The 23,237-nt window shown below is 34.5% G+C and overlaps 1 protein-coding gene across 1 annotated transcript in view; it reads right to left on the bottom strand.

Moving 5' to 3' along the window:
* Tmtc2 (transmembrane and tetratricopeptide repeat containing 2) overlaps window positions 1-23,237 on the bottom strand; it is a 388,104-nt gene that overhangs the window by 152,992 nt on the left and 211,875 nt on the right. Inside the window, exon 4 of the mRNA XM_005374399.2 lies at window positions 21,905-22,019. Within this exon, the coding sequence (XP_005374456.1) occupies window positions 21,905-22,019 (115 nt within the window). The remainder of the gene's footprint in view (window positions 1-21,904; window positions 22,020-23,237) is intronic.

Genomic DNA, 23,237 nt, shown 5'->3' with positions numbered 1-23,237 from the left:
CCTTTTTTTGCCCTGGGTATTTCTGTTCAGCGACTGGGTGAACCTACAGATGTAGAATCTAAACATATGGAGTGCCAGTTGTATTAGCTGTCAATTAAAAATAAAATGAAGTTTAAAATACATTTTAAGTATCATTTTGAAAGCCACAGTAATCTATCACTTGATGAATGAAAACCAATCAAATTCATAACAAATACAAAATAAAACAAAAAATACAATATCCAAGTCTTCAGCTAGAGATTTGTTTGCCTCCAGTTCTAACAAAGATCTTTAGAAACAGCTGATATCTGATATCCAAAATGTGATATAAATAAAGCACATCAGTAGATGAAAAGTATACTTTTCAAGAATATGTGAAGCAGCAACTATTCTGATGTCCACGCAAAAGCTCAAGGAAACCAAGGTGCTGCTGTCAGCCACTGATCTTCCAAAGTGCAAAAATGCTAATGGAGAATAGCTTTACTTCTGTTTTTATTTTATTAAAGCAAAATTTGTAGAACTCCTACAATATATTAAACATTGAAAATAAGATTGTCAAACAATAATTATTTAATGAATTATCTCTCAGAAAAAATAAACAAGCAAACAATCACCATACAGTGGAAGAATGGCATGAGAGCTAGACATGGTGGCACACAGCTGTAATTCTAGCCACTGAAAAATCACAAAGTTTGAGGCCACCCTGGGCAACTTAATGAAAACCTTTCCCCCAAAAAATAAAGTAGGGATGTAGCTCAGTATTATACTGCTTGCCTAGTAGATACAAGGCTCTGACCTCATTCCCCACTACTGAAAATGAAAGTGTTATGTTAAAGTGTTTTGAGCCAGGCTTTACGGCTCACACCTGCAACCCCGGTACTCAGGAGGCTGAGGCAGGAAGATTGCCAGGTGTTTGAGGCCAGCCTGGGCTACATAGTGAATTTAAGACCAGCCTGAATGACAGAGAAAGACTCTGTCTCAAAAAGCAATTTTTCAAAAAGTGTTTTGGGAACCCCTAAAAAGGAACATCGCCTCAAAATGAAAATTTGGTTGAAGTTATAAAAGAAGAAAGAAAGGACAAAGTTAAAGCTACAGAGAACAGCAATCCAGACAGATCAAGATAGACTGACAAAAACTCAGAAGTTACAAAGGACAGCATCTTTCACCCTAACAATAACAACAGTAACAGTCTACATGAAAGTTAAATAATGTAATCTATGTAAGAGGAAGCGCTTGGAAAAATGAAAGCCAAAACAACTGAATGGACTGTATGTAGGAGAATAGGTTTTAGTTATAAATAGTGTTGCTGTTCTCTAGGAAAAACAAAACAAAATAACAGCAACAAAAAAACACCTAAAATACCTTTACTTAACAATCAAAAGAAGTCAGAAAATAATCTCTACATAAAATGTTTTATTAAGTACTTCAAAATCCCTACCCATCAATCATAAAGAAAAATTATTACTTCATCTTAAGCTAAAATATTTTTCTGAATTTTATTTTATTTGATTATCTCTTAATATAAGTAAGAACTTTGAAACTAAGGGGTTTTGCCTCTCTGAAATACATAAATTTTACATGTTCAATTTTCGTAAGGTACTTATATGTGTGAAATGTCAACAGAAATTAACCCAAGTTACAGTCATCTGAACTTTGCATTGCTCCAAATTTCCTAATCAAATCTGCTAATTTAGCGAATGACTTTAGTAGTGAGAATTTATATAATTTACCTGTAAAATGTGATTACAGATGCATTTCAGTGTACTTTTTGTCAAAATATATACTTAGTTTTAGGCACTTGGAAAAATAAACCCTTTACCTCTATTATCCCATGAAAATGATACTTAATAGCATGGTACACACAGAAAACAAATGCTCCCGTAACTTACTTAGTAGATACCAGGCAAAATTTTCAAGTGTCAAAACTGGCACAAATGGAATCCAACTCTAAGTTATTTTCCAATTTGGAGAGCATGAATCAAATTAGTCTGATACTACAAAGTGATTAAATAGTCGCTACTCAATTCCTGAAGTTACTGTAAATCCCAGGTTTAGAGGGGCCTCAAAGCTTAGAAATCTCACACCCATAGTGCATTAGTCACTGTGTGAAGCACTAAATTTGTAAAAAGAACAATGACCAGTCATGCAGCAAGGTTGGGTCACGTGCCTCATACTCTGTCCAATGAGATGAGAGCGTAGGTGTTCTGTGTAGCTCTGGCACAGGGCCTCCAAAAAGACAGAGTACATCCTCACTCATCCTCCCCTTTTCTGTGGGCTACGAGGCGAAGGTCCTGATCTCAGGATGGTGGAGGAAAAACGGAAATGAGGCAAAGAACCTGGTCCCTTCCAGAAGCTCTGGTAGTAGCCGGGGACTACACACTCCTGGACTTCCTGGTTATACCGTAGAGATTAAAATTACAACTAGTTAAAGCTATTGTTATTTTCAATTTCCTGTCATTTTCCAACCAGCCTTTTTCTACCTGACAACAAATCACATGCATTATTTATGCCTTATAAAAATATGTCAGGGAATGCAAAAGGGCTGCAAAAACAATTAAGATGTGTTATGTCCACTTGCCAATGCCCTCTGATGAATGTAATCATGATGAACTGCAAGCATGTACTAATAAACATCAAAATTATGTAAAACTATAAAGTACATAATATCAAATAAGGCTCTCAGAGAATTTCAACAGAACATTTCTTTTAATTATACGGGAATGAGTACAAGGCATGAGCTGTCTGGTTTTGAATGATAACCAGCCTAGGCAACTGCCAGGTATAAAATATAGAATTAAAATATTTAATTGAAATTATATAATTTAAGAGCATAATGGGGGCTTGAAATTGGAAATCTTAAATTAAGCGCTTCGACACCACAGTGGTCAGAGTTATTACTCTTTGCCCAAAGGAGTAATGACATTCATAATAGGTAGTTATTTTTTTTAAAGTTAATTAATCTTTTCAAGACCCAAATATTAGAAAGAAAGAAACTCAGAGGTATTATCAAGTGAAAGAAGAGGAGGTAGATTTTCATCTTAGGGAAGAGATTCCATGAGATATAAATGATTCCATTTGAGCTCCACGGGAGACACCAAAGACAAAGCTGTATAGAACCTCTGTAGCTTTCAGGATAGTAAACTCTAGTTATGGGCCAACCAAAAGAATTTTTCTTACTGATATATATGTATATGTGTATGAATATAATACTTCAAATATATAGACTATCTATGGTATTTCAGAAATCAAAAGGTTCTTTTTTCATAATCAAACATTTTAAAGACTAGTAAAAATAATGTTTCTTCAAAGATTACTTTGGGTAAAGGAGCACTAAAAGATAAAGTGAATGTGAATGCTTGACTTGTTCTTTAAAATACACAAGTTCTGCTTATTAGAACAACATTTAACATGCTTGCTAGCGAAAACACTTAATGGGATACCTGTTTTAAACTACTGCTGTCATTGTACAGAAATACTGTACAACATATGTACTGTGAGAAAATTCAAAGATGTGCTCCTTTGGATACAGTTAAATCCTCCTGATATGAGCAATGGATAAGATGTTCTTGCACTCTATTTTCCTTGCACGAAGAAGGATGGAAAAAGATGGAGAGAGAAATACCAAGTCACACGAACTAGCCTCAGGAGGGCAATCATTACACCACAGAGCTCCCTCAAGCTAAAACCTGCTTCAAATTGTTTCCCTTCTAAGTGTCACATAACTGCCAAGGTTTCAGAAAGTACAGCTAAGCCTCCTCTCTGATATCTTTCTTTTGACACAGACCCATTTATTTATTCTAAATTGGATGCTGTTTAGACATTGACAACTAAATAAAGTACAATAATGCTATCCTACTTCATAACAATATATTTTTATTTCTAACCTGTTGAATACAAAGCAGAAGGCAAGTGATCAAAATTACCCTTCCTAATATTTCAAATGTAAAAAACTTACCCACTAATAGTAGAGGAAAGAAAGGTTGAAGCATTTTAAAATTTTTGTTTTTTCTTCTAAAGAAGATATATTCTTACTGCAGTATAATCTTAAAAAAATCTGTGAAGTTTTGAGTAAATGGAGGATTTATTACAAAAGAACTTCTGAGGTAGAATTAGGCCAATGGCATTTTTAAAAGCGTTTATATTGTTTATTAATAGATTTTGACTCAGACAGGTTCAGCATAACATGTTTTATCATCATTATTGTAAGGTATTATTGAAATACAAACTCACAAAGGCATCGCCCCTATCCCCCAAAATCTCAATGCTTAACAGAGTTAAATAAATCCATACAGTTAACTGTTGGATGTAGCATTCACAGAACTAAACTGTACATTAATATATGCATCATTTTATACCTGTCTTTTGAATACATTTAAGGGTATATTTTCCTGTACATGTCAAAATTAATAATAGGTGTGAATATATTCATTTTTTAAAAAGGATTCAACTGAAATCTAGAAAGAGAATTAATATTGGGTGGTTTATGATAACAGCTTTTCCACAGTATTGCTTTCCATCTTACAATTAGCAACAGAAAATGTTATTATGCTTTCTGCTTTAAAAACTATGGGAGCACGGGGGAGAGAAGTTCACTTTTGCCTGCTAACACAGATGGCAAAATTCAAGATGTGATTCACAGTCAGAGCTATCAGGCTTCAAACCAAACCGTCTTTCCATTACTTCACGTCGGCTCACTGGGAATACGTCCTCGTTCTCAGCTCAAGCATTAATAGTTGTCCTTTCTCTCTAGCTCATATATTCAGTGGTTCTTCACTATCGCTGTTAACACGTTTTTCTTTCCCTGACTTGTACATGTCCTTCCCATTATGTAAACACTTTACATTTGCTTGAATTGTGGATAAGCTGCATCATTCGATGTCAGTCAGCCTCTATTTTACCAAAATACATCACAGCCAGCACACTGGTAAAGGCCTTCCTTGGATTCCTCTCGCTCACTCCTCCTGGTGGAAATGTTTGTGAGTGAATACAGGCAAATCTCCAAACACAGCCAGGGAACACTTTAGAAACAGAACAAAATCAACATCTAACCAACTTTCCAGCTTTTATTACTATACAATTATACCAAGTGTTTAGGCATTTTGTATCATCTGTTCATAATGACATAAACATAGTTCAATTTTGTAAATAAAAAAAAAAAAAGGATTAAGTCATTTGCCCAAGCTTGGTCATGGGGCCAGTAGGTAGATTTGAACCTGCATCCACACAGCGCTAAACCCCAGTCTGAAGTATTTCACTGAGTTGCTTCCAAGGCACAGAATGCCAGATAATTAAACTTTATAAAAGGAAACTCTTCCCTCTTTCCCTTTCCCTTCTTCCCTATGAAAAGAAATACTATCTCAAAAAACATAGATTTTTTTTTTTTTCCTGGAGTTATGGTCAAATCTCTCTCAAATACTCCCTTTATCCTCTAGGAAAATTCTATGATTTGTTACAAATGAAATTAAGAAATAGAAAGGACCTAACACAAAAATAGTACTGATGATTGAATTTAATAGGAGTTCACTTCTTATTCTCTGCTACTTACAGGAGCTATCCAACTTGGATATCTAATTAGTACATAATTTGGGGGGATAAATATTTATTAGTTGTACATTTTGCAATCACTGAAGAGGAACCCCTAAGGTATAGGCCAAAGCCTGCCCCACTCAGTAAAAACATAATGTAATAACCCTGTTGGTTTGTTGTCACATTGACTAAATTATATTTTTACTTTGCAGATTTACCAGCTAGCAGAAAAGATAAATTATTTTAAAAGCAGTTACAAAGTAGAGGAGAGGGTACGATGATACAGTATGCAGAAGTTTATTGCAAGACACCTAACTTACACTAGCTTGTTCAGCTACAGGGGAAAAATCCTAACATTTGTGAATTCCTATAATGCTATAATTTGGGTTATAGATATCCCTATGAGCACATAGTGATTAAGTGCAGTGTACTCACTTTAAACATAAATGTTCAACAAAGTGGGTGTTTTCTTTGTCCCTTAACAGCAGTTCTCTAACAAAAGTCTGCTTTTGAAGCAATAAATTATAAGAGAGGAAAAAGGTATCATGTATCTCATAGACCAGCAGGGATAGGTGTCAGGTCATACAAGCAGTCTGTAATTTAAGAACAAGGAAAAATGAATTCTGAAAATCAAAGTCTGGATCTATCTCTTTTTGCTTGGAAGAGATTTTCCAATCTACAGACAATTCACTAGTAGACTCATCCTGAAAAATTGGAAGAGGGAGAGAATACCACTTACAACAATGTTTCTAAAACTGCATTTCCTTGTTTCATTTTGGTGTAGGGAAGGGATGTTCCCTAGGTTAAAGAAAGAAAAGATAATACATGGCCATGGTCATCACTTACAGATCCTAATGATACAAGGAAAGAGACATACTGGTAGTTAAAACTGGAAATGATAAAAGGGCTAAGAGATGGGGTTTGGGTGATGAAGGGTAGGAGATTAAGGTGTCGAATAAAGAAAACTGGTGAATACTTTCAATAGCACTTTAATTTCATTTCTTTCCTGTTCATTAGAAATTTCTCAGCCATGAAGATTTCCTTTCAATTTTATTTTATTTTTTAAACAGGACTTAAGTAAGAAATGACCAACTTGTTTGTCCTTCCAAGCCATGGATTAATGCTTTTGATCAAAGTTATACTGTCTGAAGTTTCAAGAGATAGAAGACAAACTTGGTACTCCAGGTTTAAAACTAACACTTAAGCCAGTCTTTGAAGATTTGAAGATTTTTCTAAAGGTTTTTACCTCAAATAGGTACAGGTACAGGGGACACACACAAACACAAAATCAATTTTTTTAAAAAAAGGATGGTCACAGAATATGATATAAGTGGTGTTAAACACCAGTCTCCCTTTACTTGCTTTAGAATTCTGGAGAGCCTGGATTATTCCCTTAACCTGGAATTTCTGCTGCGTTAAGAAACTGCCAGCTGGTCACCTTTATGATGACATGTGGTTACAATAATCAGGTTGGATCTGTCTTTCCTTCTCCAGATGGTTGTGAGCACTGGCTTATCTTGTCCTCCTTAATATGAGAAGGGGAAGATGGGATCCCTTTCTTCAGAACCCCATGTGAAGCACCTGGAGCTAATCACCTCTAAAAGTAAGGACCCGAGGGCAAAAGGAAACGAGGGACGATGTAACTAAAATTCATGCGGGTGTGAAGCAAAAAACGAATTCTTAGATGATCTTTGATTCTGCAGAGGAAATAGGGAGTGAAGAAGGAGGACAAAGAAGGAAGGAAAATTTCTAAAGTAATTCATGGAGCACCTGTCACATATAAGGAATTTAAGGGAAATGTATGTACATAGAACTTGGGCAGCATAAATATACATTCAGCAAATATTTATTGAGTGCATAATGTCTGTTAAATACTGTTGTAGGCACTTTGGATATATATATATCCACATTATCTATCTATCTATAATGCTTTTATGGAGTTTACACTTAAATAGTATATAAATTAAATTATAACCTTACATTTACCTTTAATATCACTAATTATAATTTCAGGCAGTCAATTATACGGCCCGTTGAAAGTGTTGAGCACAATGTAAAACCACAATAAAGTGAAAAGGAAGAGGATTATCAGAGTGTCAAAGGGTTGGCAATTTAAAAAGGGTCAACTTGATAGACCTATCTGCATAGTTATGAAACCCAAGCAAATAACTGGAAGTAGTGATACTGGGTATAATTTAGGCAAAGTAAATAATCTGTTATTTTATAAAAATATATAAGTTAAAAATAGACAACAACGAGCATATTTTAAAAATCCTTCATCATTTGAATATCGAGATATCCTCAACCTTCAATAATAGTGTAAGCAGCTCTTCCATCATATATGCAAACCCACTGTTAGATTTTGTATAACAGAGAAAATAAATTAAGTGGAAGACAATATTAGTATAACTCCTGGTGTGTCTAGAAAATAATTCTTAAGTTATAGTAATTAGAAATCTGCGGAGAAGTGATTGGAACTGCAAATAATAAATTTACATCTGTTCATTTTTCTTCAGGAGCAGAGGAAGAATGACTCTTTTTTTCATAATGCAAAACCTCCTTCTGAGGAAACTGAAATTAATTGACTTGAAATTCTTTTGCACATCAGCCCACACTTTCCATCTGAACATAATTCTAGGAACGGCAACAGAAAGCTTCTGGCCATTTAACCAACTTTCAATCAATTTTAAAGTTCAACCAAACAAGAAGCATTAAAACAGGATGTGATTATGAACTTCCTTATAAACCTCTTTTATGGGCTTTCTAATACATGTCCTCAATTTTATCTACAGTGCTCTAGATGAAAATGACTGTAAAATTAAAGATCTTTTAATGAGATTTCCAAAAAAAATACCTTTCATCACTTTTCCCACATGGAGAACAGTTTAATGCACTCTGCAGTTAATACTGGATGGATATTTCCACACAGAAAACCTTGACCCACATAGTGTTACTTTGCAACTACATTTGTAACAAGAAACCTGTAGCACAAATGAGCATAGGAAGGATTCAGCCTTAATGGTTCTCTTGCCCGGCTCGAATTTCCAAAAGAATCCTGATTTCTCCAAGTTTGACTCTGGAGTTGGCTAGTGAGGACAAGATTTAATGATACGGCAGGCAATCCTAGATACCAATACTATAATATCTAGTTTCCACTGCTATAAAATGAATGAGCATGAAATAACTTGTTTGATTCAATTCTATCAAAAAGTATTTCACTGAGCACCGAGCCAGTGTCCGGGACATCACTATGTACTTGTGGCTTGTGTCTAGATGTCCCCCCAAAACCTCATGCAATCAACACTGCAATTGAACCATGGTGTAATGCTAGGCTCAAGGGCACTAGAATTAAGGGTGTAAGTGCTGCCCACCCCAAGCATCCTGGTAAAATAAGAGGGGCAGAGAGACACCGCCAAGTTCCCTTACTTGCTTTGCTGCTGTCTGGGCACCTTGAACTGTTCTCCTCTGTGCCACTGACTGCCATACCACCCTGCCTTGGAGCCAGAAAACGATGGACTGAAACCTCTACAAACTATGAGCTAAATAAACCTTTCCTGCTCTAACTTTGGGTATTGGGTACTTTTTCTCAGCAATGAGCAAAGTAACTATGACAGTACTACATAAACTAAAATATAAATAATTTACACCCCAGCTTCCAAGGAACTGCTAGTATGATCTCAGCTTTTTAGTCATCATGCCCATGTATTTCATGAGATGAAATCCTTCTCTAGGATATCCTAGAGCTCTATAATGCCAAAATGTTCTACTTTGAATTCTATATGCAGAAACAGTGAATATTTCCAAGTTTCCAGACTCAAAATTGATGCCACTATTTTTCCCCCACAGGGCCATAAAAACCCCACAGAAATAACAACTTCTGTACAGTATGGGATTTTCTGATCATATTTTTTCTTCTTACCGCCTTATCTAACAGCTGCAGTGACATCTCGTGTCACAGGCTTTTTTCCTCCTTGAGTATACTTTAGAGCTGTGCTTTTCTGTCAAGTACTGGCATTCCTAATGCTCCCATCCATGGCATTTTTATACATTTGTCCTCATTCATATTACACACGCATCATTTGAGGTCAGTTTAAAATCACATAAATACGTACACCAAAGTCTACATCCTATAGCTCCAAATCCTCTGTGAGCTACAGAAATATATTCCAGTTGCCCAGTGAACAGGAAGCTCAAAATTACACAACCAAAACACAACGCGTTTTCCCCAAACTATCTTGCTGGCTTGAATTTCTAGTGGCCTTCTTCCCTCTCCTCCAAACCCACCTCAAGCTGAATGAAGACTGTCTTCTGCCTTCTCAAAATAATACAAACATATCATTTACAGAAGATATCATCATGCTACTTGACATAGTATTTTAAAATCTAGACGTCAAGCCACTTGAGATCTGGAACTGCACTTTCTTTGTGAGCCTCTTCCCAGTTTGTAGTATAATGACTATTACTTCTACAGCACTCAGTGTTTGTTGGGTGCATTGATAGATCCTTATTTCCAGCATGTGAATTTCCAAATCTTCTCACATCAATCAATAAAAGACACAATGGGAAGAATTGGTCACTTTCTTCTCAGAACTGTGACTGCTAGTGATATGTGTAATAGATATTACAAGAATTAGGGATTTTAAAGTGGCCAGAAAAGAGTTTCACTTTGAGTTAAATTGTAAAATTAACTCACCATGTATCATAGAACAAATGTGCACAATAACCACGGACGAAGATGCCCCTGAAAATATTAGGTATAAAGTATAACATGCCAGACGATATTAATAAAAAACCAGAAAAATGCAAAGGTACATATGGACAGGAGAGAGTGAGACTCAGAAAGCTCTGTAAGAGATTTACAAAGACAGATCTCAGTACCACTTATCCCAGCACCCTCAGGGAGGAAGGTGCTTTGCCACAGGGTTGCGCAGTACCAAGCTGTCCCCGAGTAATGCCATTAGCAGTTTGTCATCTAGTGCTCCTTAGCTTGATGTTCTTATAAATTGTTCAAAGCACACTGATAGTTATGCTGCTCAAACAACCTAAGACACTTATATGTGTCTGCCTGGACTTTGAGTCTACAGTACTCAAAACAATAAAATGAAATGCCATAGAAATACAAGCACAGCCTTCTTGTGTTTTTGTTTATATAAGCAGGTCACTCCAGGATAGATCCCCTAGGCAAGAAACTACCAAGCACCTGAACAGATCCAAGTACTTCTCTCAGACCAATTTCACAAACTTACTGAATACCACTGAATGCTACAAGATGAACTTTCATGTTCTATATAATTCATAATTTTAACTAATAATATATGTGAGTTCTAAATACCATAAAAACTAAATTAGAAAACTTTCATCTTGTGGGTTTTTTAAAATTTGGTTTAATTTTACTTTAATGTTGGTTTCTACATAAAATCATTTCTGACTTCTCTTTTACCATTCCAAAGACATCCGGGTCATGATATAGCAACTCTCTTTCCTTAATCCATGTCTGGCATCTTGACAAGACAGACTTAGCTACATTTCTTGAATATAGTACACCTTGGACAAAATTCAAGAATAATGATTTAATACTAAAATATATTCAAGGATTTATATGCCCAAGTGCATATTTGCTTGACAAAATTGTTAAGTATAGTCAATTTTCCCTAGTTTCAAATAATAACACTTTTTCCTTTCAAAAGTTTTCTCACTGAAGATTAAAAGTCTATCCTTACCAGATTTATTTTTGTAGAGATAGTTAATATTCCAGTAACTCTGCAACTTAGAACTGAAAATTACTAAAGGACAAATTTGAACAATGTGTTTCTGAGAACAAAAAATCATACAGCCACGTTTTATAATTTTAAAGGGGCTATTGATATATTTAAGAACTATGAAAAATTTCATTTTCCTGTTTCTAATAATATAGAATACATGTATATGTTTCACTATTTACTAACCTTTTTCTGATGAACAAATGAAACTTCTGGAATTTGTTTTGTTGAAACAACCCCCCGGGCTGGTTATCTAGTTAAATTTCCATTAAATTCTTTTACCAATTCTGGGAAAAATGGATTTGTTTTCAATATGTTTGTAATAAAGAAACTATTTCAAGGTTTTGTGGGAAGAAAGGAAAGACAATTCAATAGGGTCTTGACAATAAAGTTTGTGAGGGTATTTTCCAGAATTGTTAGTCCACATTGGTGTATATATAATCACCATGGTCCCTGGGAGGGAAATTTACTATTCTAATGCTCCATGGATAGTAATTGTTTTCAAAGATGGAGATGATAGAAAAAAGCTGTGAATTCATTCACCATGAAGAATCAGCTACATGGCCATGGCTAGTAATAACACAAGTCAGGAAAGCAATAAATCACATTAATACAATCAACACATTTGTGGACATGGAAACAATGAAGTTGAGCATTGCTTATTTTAATTAATTGGATTATTGACTGTTGTATTTTTTTTTTTTTTTGGTTTTGGTTTTTCTCTGGTACCAGGAATCGAACTCACGACCTTGTGCTTGCGAGGCAGGCACTTTGCCGCTGAGCTAAATCCCCAGCCCCTTGACTGTTGTATTAATTGACTACTTGACTAATCCACTAGGTAGTTGATCAGTTTATATACAGTTTAGCTTATCTGATTTACTAAGTATTAATTTCATTAATTACTTTATTAATCAACATAAACATACTTTAAAGATCATGTGCCTGGCATTGTGCTTGGTGTTGGGGATAGAATAATACCTAAGCTCCCTTGCCCTTGAAGAGAGTGTGAAGGGTCTGGGGATTTAGCTCAGTGGCACAGTGCCTGCCTGGCAAGCGCAAGGTCGTGAGTTTGATTCCCTGTACCAGAAAAAAAAAAAAAAAAAAGAAAGAAAGAAAAAGAAGAGCATGTGGAATAATTAAGAGGAACACAGTCTCACAAATGCAGATGATGCTGGCTAACAAAAACCAAATATTAGTTGCTCTGTGTAATTTAGTAGAGGTATTTCTTTACCAACTCTGGAAGTTAGGGTGTAAAGAAATCTCCTCAGGGAACTGTCATTTAAGTTGAGAAATAAAGGATTAGCCAGGCAAAAAAAAAGGTGGGAAGCAGAGTAGGAAAAGGTCAGAAGAGGAGGAAAGAGGAAGAATGGAAAAAATGCTGCAGACAGAACAAACAGTACTTGCAGGGCCTTTCTGCACCACAAGGATCAGGTACATCTGAGGAAACTCTAGAAAGAACATTCAACAGAAAAATCAGATATGTGACAACAGCACTCACACCAAAACCTTGGAATCAGGCAAATTCAGAAAAAATAAAATCTAAACAAACAGGGATAACTAATTAAAAATATAGCGAAGATAGGGAAATTGATTCCATTCACTATAGCAAGAATACTCAAAAAAAGAACAAATTGACCTCAAAGTTGCCAGACCTCTGTGAACAAAAATTTAAAATTATAATAAACAATTTTTTTAAAATAGAAATGCCTTGGAGAGGAAACTTTTTTTAAAATAGAAATGTCTTGGAGAGAAAACTTAAAAGAATGTAACAACAGGGGGCTGGGGATTTAGCTCAGCGGCAAAAGCGCCTGCCTGGCAAGCGCAAGGTCGTAAGTTCGGTTCCCAGTACCAGAGAAAAAACAAAAAAAAAAACAAAAAGAATGTAACAACAATATTAGTTCTCCTCACTTTGTTATCTTTTTATTTTATGGAAAAGGGGAAAAACAAAATTTCATAACCAAATAATAGGAGAATAACAATAGTTAATACATTACATGTTGTTATCTTTAAAGTAGTTGCTCAGGGTACAAGAAATGGGCATAAAATTTTCTCTAATCATTATTAGCGCAAGCTTTCCTTTTTAATGAACTGAGACTCTAATATTATAACTGACTTGCATTTTTTCTGTTTCCCTACTGTCCTTTTCCTTTTCACCCACCCTAGTTCCTTTTTCCTTTTGAACAATTTCTTCCCATTTCACAATATCTATTGTACATTTTAGAACTGAGTTACTCTTTCAGTTTCTCACACCAGGAAGACAATACAATGTTTACACATGAGTCTGATTTATTTCACTTATGAGTATGGTCTTGAGTTGCACAAATCTACCAATAAAAGTCTCACATTTATCCCTCTTTATGGCTGAGTAGTATTCTATTGTATAAAACTACCACATCTTTTTTTATCTGTTCCTTGGTTGATGGACATTTGGGTTATTTTCAAGATTTAGCTATTACAAATTGTGCTGCTATAGACATGGGTGCACATATATTGCTGTGGCATGATGTTTTTAATTCTTCGGGGAAGATACCCAGAAGGGGAATAGTTGGGTGGAACTGGACTTCTAATTGTAGTTTTTTCAGGAATCTCCACACTGATTTCCATAGTGGTTCTACCAGACTGTACTCCCACCAACAGTTCTCCTCACTGTAATGAAGCAAGTCACTTTAAAACCATTGAACACCCCACTGGACTTCTAATACAATATAAAGACATCTAAGATCAAGTTCACATCAAAGCAAAACACATAGTAATAATTAAGAAGTATAGGAAGTAAATAACAAGGACAAGAACATTTTTGTTAAAATATGAATAAAGTACAGAGAATAATAAAACAACTTGTCCTTTGTATGTGTTACCAAAAAATCATAAGAACATCCACAGCATAAACCTATGCCTGCATTAGAATTTAGATGGTAACTATTCAATAAAATATGATGTGAATATTAGTTCTTCTGGGAAAAATATATTTTAATGCAAAATCAATTAATCAATCAATCAAGAATCTTGGGTGGATTCAAGATCTAAATTTAAAAAATTCAACAAATATATAATTTTTTAAACATTACATTGAAATAATCTCTACAGAGACAGAAGCTACATATGAAAGGACATGGAAAATATTCTGTATATAAAATTATGTACATCGAAGTTTTATGAATAAAAATACATGCAAAAAGCAGAAAAATATATATTAAAAATAGATAGCTATATACAGATGTCTGTATACATAAATAGATGTCTGTATATGAGGGTGTTCACTTTCAACTCCACAAATAAGAAAAAGTCTACCCAATAGAAACCTAGGTAAGAAGTATGAATGGTTAATTCCTAGCAAAATTACAGAAGGCCAATAAACATACAAAAAATTACGCAAGCCCTATAGTAATTAGGAAAAAGGCAGACAAAGCAACATAATTCTGAAATCCTCCTACTGTGAATTCACCACTGCTATCAGTGGAAAAGCTCTGTCATTAATGACTTACTATTAGTCAAAACGGGGGCAGTCATACAAGTTTTGACACATCTGTACAATAAGATAAAAAGCCAAAAGTCAATACTGAGGCAGGGGAAAAACACTAAAAATGTGTACACACAGCTGTACGCACAAATGCTAACAAAAACCCTGTAGGATATACACTATAGGAAGAGGAAGGGATAGAGCACAAGGGAATTCTACATTTTCCACAATATGTTTGAGAAATATTTGGATGTTTTATAAGATTACGTTCATGTATAGTGTGATTAAAGTATTGAAACAAAATACAAGTTATGTAATAGACTGAGCCTTGATCTTGCCACACAAACATGCAAGCAACCCTCCCTCATTCTGAGAATAAGAGTTGGCTGAGCTGCCTAACCAGAAAATGAGATGACCTCAAATGAATGTAGTTACAACTAAATCTCAGTCCTATTTACTTATGGCAGACACACCAAGCATTTCTGGGTACTCTTGTTTGATATCCTTTCCTGAATTCTGCGTAGGAGGTCAGTCTGCTTACTGTGCTCTGCAAACGCACCCCACCCCCACAACCACCATCATGGAAGTTGGCAGGAAACCCTGCCATGAAGTCTAGGCACTAAGAAAAGTACTTTTCCTTACCTTTGCACCAGTTCTGATTTCTCACTGAAGAACTCATTAGAAGCTCTGTTTCAAACTCTATGTGAAATACTCTTACCAACTGAATTGTGCAATCTCTGACATTTAAATTTCTCAAATGTTCCCGAAATTTAGCCCTGAATGTACCAATCTCTTTCTCATACCTTTACTACAACTGTATCTATGTGACAATTAGGCATCCTCCACTTACTTATTGCTGTATCCCTCAAAATTATGCACTCTGAAGACAGATTTCTGGGCTTTATAAGATATATAAACCAATGAAATCTTTGCAAACTTATAGTTTCTTATAGGAGTCTTTCACCTGCCCACTCACAATTAAAACCATAGAATAGTCTTAACACTGATGGGTTCAATCGCATACCTCTCCAAAAAGGAAATATGTCAAAGTCCTAATTTTCAGTACTTCAGAATGTGACCTTACTTGGAGACAAGGCCATTACAGATATAAGCAGTTAACATGGAGGGCCCCTATGGGGATATGATGAACATCTAAATAAGATGGCCATGTGGACACAGAGACACAGGGAGGACACCATGTGATGACAAAGGCACAGATTACACTTATGCAGCTGCAAGACCAGAAATGACAAAGACTTGTAACGCACCACCAGGAGAAAGTAAGGCAGGATTCTCCAAAGCTTTCACAGGCCTTGCTGTCTTGTGATTTTGAATGTCAAGCCTCCAGACTTGTAAGACAACTGATTTCTATTGCTTTAATCTATCCACTTTAGGTACCCTGCTATGGTCCCCCAAAAAATCTAATATAGGGACCATCCCTAATACAACCATGTGTTTCTAAAAGGGCAGGAGAACACGATGGTACACTTCTGATTCAAGAAGACTGCAAGGCACACCTGTTCAGTGACTGATCAAAATATGTAATTCAAAGAAGTGGTTCTCTAATACTCATTACTAGTCTTATCACTAACTGAAGAACAATCTTTTATACTCTGATATAGAATTTGCAACTCACTTATGAAATCAACAAATGGAGTCAGAAATCCTCTAGGTATGGAGGATGACTGTAATGGAGAAATTATCAGTAAACTAAGAAACTGAATAGTAATGAATAAACCCTATTATGCTTCAACATTAACTATAATATTCCTATAAATTTTCAGCATTCTTTATGTTATGAATTATTTATTCATTTCTAGTTTATAAGTCTTGCTTTCTGAGGCAGTTGCTGAGCAAATGCTTTTCAGGGATAGCTACAGATAATTTATTTTTTTCACCTAAATTTTAAAATTAAGACTATAGGAACCAGATTGCAATATTAAACATCCCAATATAAATTTAGACTAAATTCCATCTGAGAGTGGTGATTTAATCTTTCTTATGTTGTTGTACTCTATATTAATTTCAAGACATGTTTACACTTACATGTATAATTACAACTGGCCTGCTGTGAGTTCTTTTTTGTTTTTGCTTTTTTTTGTTTGGAGTTTCTTGTCTTTTTCTATGTGTGCATTTTAAATTTAGGAAGATGTTTTGCTACCAGTTTAATCCAGCTACATAAAGAAGTGAGAAGTGCAATTAGTGGATGAATTATCACTTCACTGAAGATTTGACAGAAGTCACTTGTGAAATATGTTGGCTTGGCTCCTTGAGAAAATTCTTTAATATGGCTTCAAAATTTTTCAGAGTTTTTGACTGAAATTTCCTACCACTTCTTGAGCCAAGATTGCTCACTTATATTTTCCTAGAAAAGCATTTATGTAACTATGATTTTCATAAATATTATTTTATTTTTTAACTTTCTGTATACCTGGTTGTAGCCCTTGTCATGTTCAATGGTGTATATTTGAGATTTTCCCATTCTGTCCTACATTACCATTGCAAAAATTACTGATCTTTCAAAAGTAAGTTCTCACAGTCATGTATTAATGCCCATTGCTTTTCCAAATTCCAACTCATTAATATTTTCCTTTTATTTCCCTTAAATTTATTGTTTTATTTTCCTTCTCATTTTATAGCTTCTCATATTGGAAACTTACTGAGACTCACACAACACAAAACAAAAAGGATGACTAAATTATGGTAACAAAATTTCTATTCTCCACAGAAATGATCTTTGCACTATGTGAGATAATCAAGAATTGATTATACTCCATAAAATTTATTATCTATGTTCTGAAATCTAATGTCTAATGCCATATCCAATATTCTATTGATTACGGTACCTCTTTAAATATCATTTGGAACAGGGTGAGATAAATCTACAACAACAATGAAAGGATATCAACTATTTTTTAGCAAAAAATCAATTTTTATTTCAAAGAGTGGTGAGTAGCACAGTTAAAAGCTTAAAAGTCAACTATGTATTTATAAAATTTGACAGTGTAAATCACTCAGCAATGGCTCAACTGCTTTGTCTTTGAAATTTTATTACACTTGAAAAGAAAACCAACATCGGAACACGGATCTGTAACACCTGCTCTTCAAACAATTTTTCTTGTGAAGCATTAGACATGAGTCAATACACAAATAAAAGGCTGATTATAAGCTATACAGTGGGGCTTGGGATTTAGCTCAGCGGCAAAGCGCCTGCCTGGCAAGCACAAGGTTGTGAGCTCGGTTCCCGGTACTGGAGAAAAACAAAAAAAAAAGCTATACAGTAAGGGCATGACATCTAGTGCTTTAAGAGTAGAATTAAATAGTTTTATATTACATACTACACAACTACTGTCTGACAACATGGTCTAAAATGATACAATGTAATGTCATAGTTAACTGAATTAAATAATGTAAAATGCTTTCTTTTATAAATCTAGTCTTATCACCAATGTACAGTCCCACTGACAATCTAATATTATACACCATGAGTTTAATAAATTCAGTAACTCTTACAAATTAATTTGCATTACTATAGTAGAGTTAATACCAAACATTTCTTTTCCTATATGGACATGTGATTTGAATAAACTGTTTTGTGGGATTTGAAATGTATATATTGAAGAGTTAATTTTTTCTTCTTCACTCTGCCAATTTGAAGAAAAATACAATTGTAAGAATGTAGAGTTAGAACATTGTAGATTCAAATAATAACTCTTATACTTATTATTTTTAAAATACTCATCAAATTACCACTGAGCTCACCTTCCTCTTTATATAGATGTTACCAGAAGGCTAATCATGATAATATGTATAAAGAACTAAGACTAGTGCTGGGCACATACAAGTAATTCAAGCAATGGCCCAAAAGAAACAAAAAACTGAAATGATTCCAACATTATATAAACATGAAATAAAATCCTTTATATGTTCCTCTCAGATATGGCCTGATATCATTCCTGAAAAATACTACCTTGTTATTTTTATAATTTTGTAAGGCAGGGTTCACTGAACTTCTGCTATAACTCAACATCACTCATACTATTACTTACTATATATTTTTCCAAGTCATCCATTTTTTTCTTCCATTGTCATGTAAAATAACATCCAGATGCCGTATTTAAGAGTGCTGGACATATTTTATATATATAAACATTAAAGTAAAGCTAAAAGGGTTAATTTAAGATTATTTTAACTTAGAATGATCCTGTGCCTGGCTAGTGGTAGAGTAGATCACATTAGTAATTATTGTTTTAAAGTTAAATATTGATATATACCTCCAGACTATTTTCCTAATAGCAAATTCTAACAATATGAAACTTCCATAATAATTTACAAAGCAAGTAGGTTTATGGAATATGAAATGTGTTTTAACTATTCCAGGATACTTACTGATTCAAAGTGAAGGACCTACAAGAAATTTAAGATTCCCTAAACCTTTTAAAATTCACTTGACAGAGAGGCTTATGTTAATTAATAAAATAGATATATTAATTTCAGGCATTCATCACAGAATTGTTAAAAGACATAACTATAACTGATGAAAGGAAAGATTAATACCTCCTACTGCACACAGGTCTATTATCAGGTTAAGTTTACTCCAAAGAACAAACCAAATTCCTTTCATTTTAGGAGTTGAGAGAGAATAAGCCCTAATCTAAGCACGTCCAAGAAAACTAACTAGGTAATATAAATAGCATATCAAAAGTAAATTGTTGGTTCTCTTGATAGCTTCTAAGTGGCTCATAAGAAAACTTGTCTTTTTTTTTTTTCCTACCTATGTAAAAGTTGTGTTTTTTTGTCCTACCTATGTAAATAAGTAAAAAAAAAAACTTCTAGGAACATAAGATACCAAACTTATGGATGATATTATGGGTTATAAAAAGTTATCATGGTCTATTTTATTTTGGGGGAACTCTATTCATATTTTCCACAGAGCATTCACACATAAAATTATAAGATAAAGATGTTGGGGCTGGGGATTTAGCTGAGCGGCAAAAAGCGCCTGCCTGGCAAGCGCAAGGTCGTGAGTTCGGTTCCCAGTACCAGAGAAAAACCAAAAAAAAAAAAAAAAAAAAGATATTAAGTTACAAGGAACTGCCTAATTAATAAATCTATGATCTGAGTAAAAATTTAAGCCTGGATAAACACTTTCTTTTCCTTTTAGCTTCTTCCCAATATATACTACCAAGAGACAGGTCACTTTTCAAACACTGTGAATAAAAGACAGAAAAACAAATTCAATGAGAAGAGATGTCAACTGTTCAACTAACTTTCTCCTCCCAAAATGCAGGAAAATGAACACCAGAAGAAAACTGGTATCCCATACTTCAAGGGCCCAAAATATGAATATATACAAAACATATATTAAATATGTTTTATCTTAAAAATAAAATGTGTGTAATTCATTAAACATCTACATCTTTTTCATGAAATAAAAATACTAGCAGTCAATTATCATAACATAGTGTTTATCTAGGAGAAGAGGACATGAGCCTTTATAGAAGACTCTGGATATTTCATTCTAGTAAAGAATAAAGTGCAAATCCAAATTGCTTCAAGCAAGAGAATGGTACTATATGTGGTAAGGCATGAAACGAATACAGTAGTGAGGGTTTGGAGGGACAGGGGACAGTGGACAGGGTGCGATCCCTGTGGAAGAATTCTGGGTAACAAAGGAAAAGTGAAACACTATGTGCAAGACAACACAAAAACATATCTGCTAACTTAATTCACATCCTCAGCCACTAGACTGAGAGTCCACTGTTGGAGATCCCACTGGTAAAGTCTAGCTGGTTAAAGACAAGGTAGTAATGTTATGAACGGAAATTACACTGAGCTCATCTTGTCTCCTTTCCCTGAAATACCTAAATTTTTTTCTGTTTATTGTTACTTACTAAGCTTTCTACTTAAAAAAAAAATCTACATTTTAAATATATCCAGTACTAAAAATTTAGGTAGCTGGTCCATAAATAAATATTAAAAATTGAAGATTATATTTTTTGGTACTGCCAATATTATATAGTACTTGCTAAGCACAAGCAACAGACACGGTATTTTGCCTGTGAAATGGTCACTTTCCCATAGGAAACTGGTTTCTCTCTGTTCTATTCCAAATCTGAAGGAACTATCAGTAGAAATATCTCATGGCTCTTTGTACATTTTGCAATGTTTCATCCAAGAAAACATACATAAAACCAGAAGAGTTAAGACGAGAATTCTTTCCAGAAGAGATACAGACACCAAGACAAAAATGTTCTTTTTTCATCTGAAATTGAGAAAAAGGCTTGATGCTACAAGCTTTAAGGTAGGAGTCATCTTTCCGATTACTATAGTCAGAGCCCCACAAAGAAGAGAACAAACTCAAGGTAACCAGAATCACAAAATACATGTAAATACCTGATCTAACTGTGTACATATCTAGTGAACAACAAGAACTATTAGATAGGAGGGTTAATAAATTCCTATGTGTTTAAACTAGACTTCTATTACATACAAACAATATTCTCCTAAATACAAAAGAAAGGACATGAGTTTAGTTCCCACTTAACAACTGAAACCCCACAATACATTCTAGGACCTTCTATTCAAAGAGCAAAACCAATTTCAACCCTAGGAATTTTTCTAACTCAATATACACACATATTGTCAAATATTCTAGTATTCAAACTTTGATGATAATCATCAGTACTTTTGAAGATGAAAGCAGAGGAAAGGGATGAAGAAGAGAAAGAAGAAACCCAATTTCTAGCACCATGATATTATTCATTAATTCTCCTGTTTGAGCCCATATTCTATATAACATAAGCAATTGTAATGAGAACAAAATTTAGTAGTATTAATAACCCAAGCATCAATTATACAACTGTCACAAACCTTAATATCCAACTCACTAGCAGTGGAACACACTTTGTAAGAACCAAAGAACATTTAAACCAGCTTTTATATGATAATATGGTACACTACTTCAAAAAAACCCGCCCTAATACATCAATGCACATGAATACAGATGATGCGGCCCAAAACAAAGAAATACACCTACTAGTCTCAGAGGCATGATTAATGAAAAGACTATTCCATAAAAACAGCTAACATCATCTCCATTTCCAGCAGTTAAATCAATGTCCCCTTTCACAGCAGGTTTCAAAAGTGAACCAAACAAGAGAAAGCCAGGCATACTCACAAATTATAAAGCATGTCAGCCATGTTGCTGCGGTAGTACAAAGCATTTCTATAGGCGCTTTCAGCTTCAGAAATTTTGCTCTGACTCTTCAGAACATTTCCAAGGTTACCCCATGCTGGCAAGGAGAAAAAAAAAAATGTATTCAGGCTGAGCGTCAATCTAATTATACATGACATAATATCAGGCCATCAGGAAGAACCACCAGAGAGAAAACCTTCATAAAACAATTTTAAGAAGGAAAATTTATTTCCTTTATACTCTTAACATTTCAGCAAACCAGGAGATTAAATATAGTCAAAGCCTAAAAATAATTAAAACAATTATTATGTCTCAAAGCTTATATACATGTACAGTTTATCTTAAGGCCAAGAACAATGTTATCTTAAGATTACCTACAAAGACTTCAAGCTCTTTCAAGTTTCCACAGGGGTCTGTATGGCCTGAAGTTATTGTATATGTACTGGACTACAAACTGCAAGAAACCATCTTAAAATAAACAAAGATTCCATTCAAGTATGAAAAATTTGATAAATGCCAGAGAAGATCTGGAGATGTAAAGCAAAAAAACAAACAAGATCAAAGGTAAGAAGAAGCTTAATGAGCCTCACAACATATCATTAAAACATTACGCATGTTAAAACAGTTAAGCGTATATGATCTGCACAGATATAATGTTCTTTTATAACCTTCCTACTAATGAGTTCATTTGAAGGAAAAATCTGTCACCACACACTCATACAGAAAACTATGTATTTTATGTGTGCCCTGTGTTTCTCTCCAAATATGCATGATTTCTCAATATTAAAAAGAAAAGGCATAGCAACAGCTACTACCCAGAAGACATAGCTTTCCAACAGAACAAAGCCCTCAAATTTACCTACTTATCTCCGTTCCTCCCCTCAAAAAGATGGGGCGTTAAGTCCTTACACGGGCATCTTCACCCAGCAAAAAGGTGGCTATCAGTGTTTTGTTTTGTTTTTTATGTACTGAGATTTATTTGGGTGGTTACTGACTTTACCTGAAGAATGAAAGGGGTTTTGAGGTAGCAATTTTTAATCCATTAAAAACATATAAAAGGGCCGGGGATATAGCTTGGCAGTATGAGCACCTGCCTGGCAAGCGCAATGTCCTGAGTTCGATTCCCAGTACCAAAAATTTTTTTAAAAAGTGTAAAATCTTTGATTTGCCTGTGTAAATGTAATTGAAATCTCCCATGCCTTCGTTTGTTCATCTGTAAAAAGGGGAAAGATTTAGTGTTTCATTAAACACTAAATAACGGTGAGTCAATATGTGCAAGGTATTTAAGATAGTACCTGGAGCATGGTAAACATTC

The sequence above is a fragment of the Chinchilla lanigera genome, unplaced genomic scaffold (genome assembly GCF_000276665.1).
Source record: "Chinchilla lanigera isolate Chin_1 unplaced genomic scaffold, ChiLan1.0 scaffold00004, whole genome shotgun sequence".
Lineage (NCBI taxonomy): Eukaryota > Metazoa > Chordata > Mammalia > Rodentia > Chinchillidae > Chinchilla > Chinchilla lanigera.
Note: the sequence above shows the minus strand (reverse complement) of the source record. Positions and strands in the feature narration are given on the sequence as shown.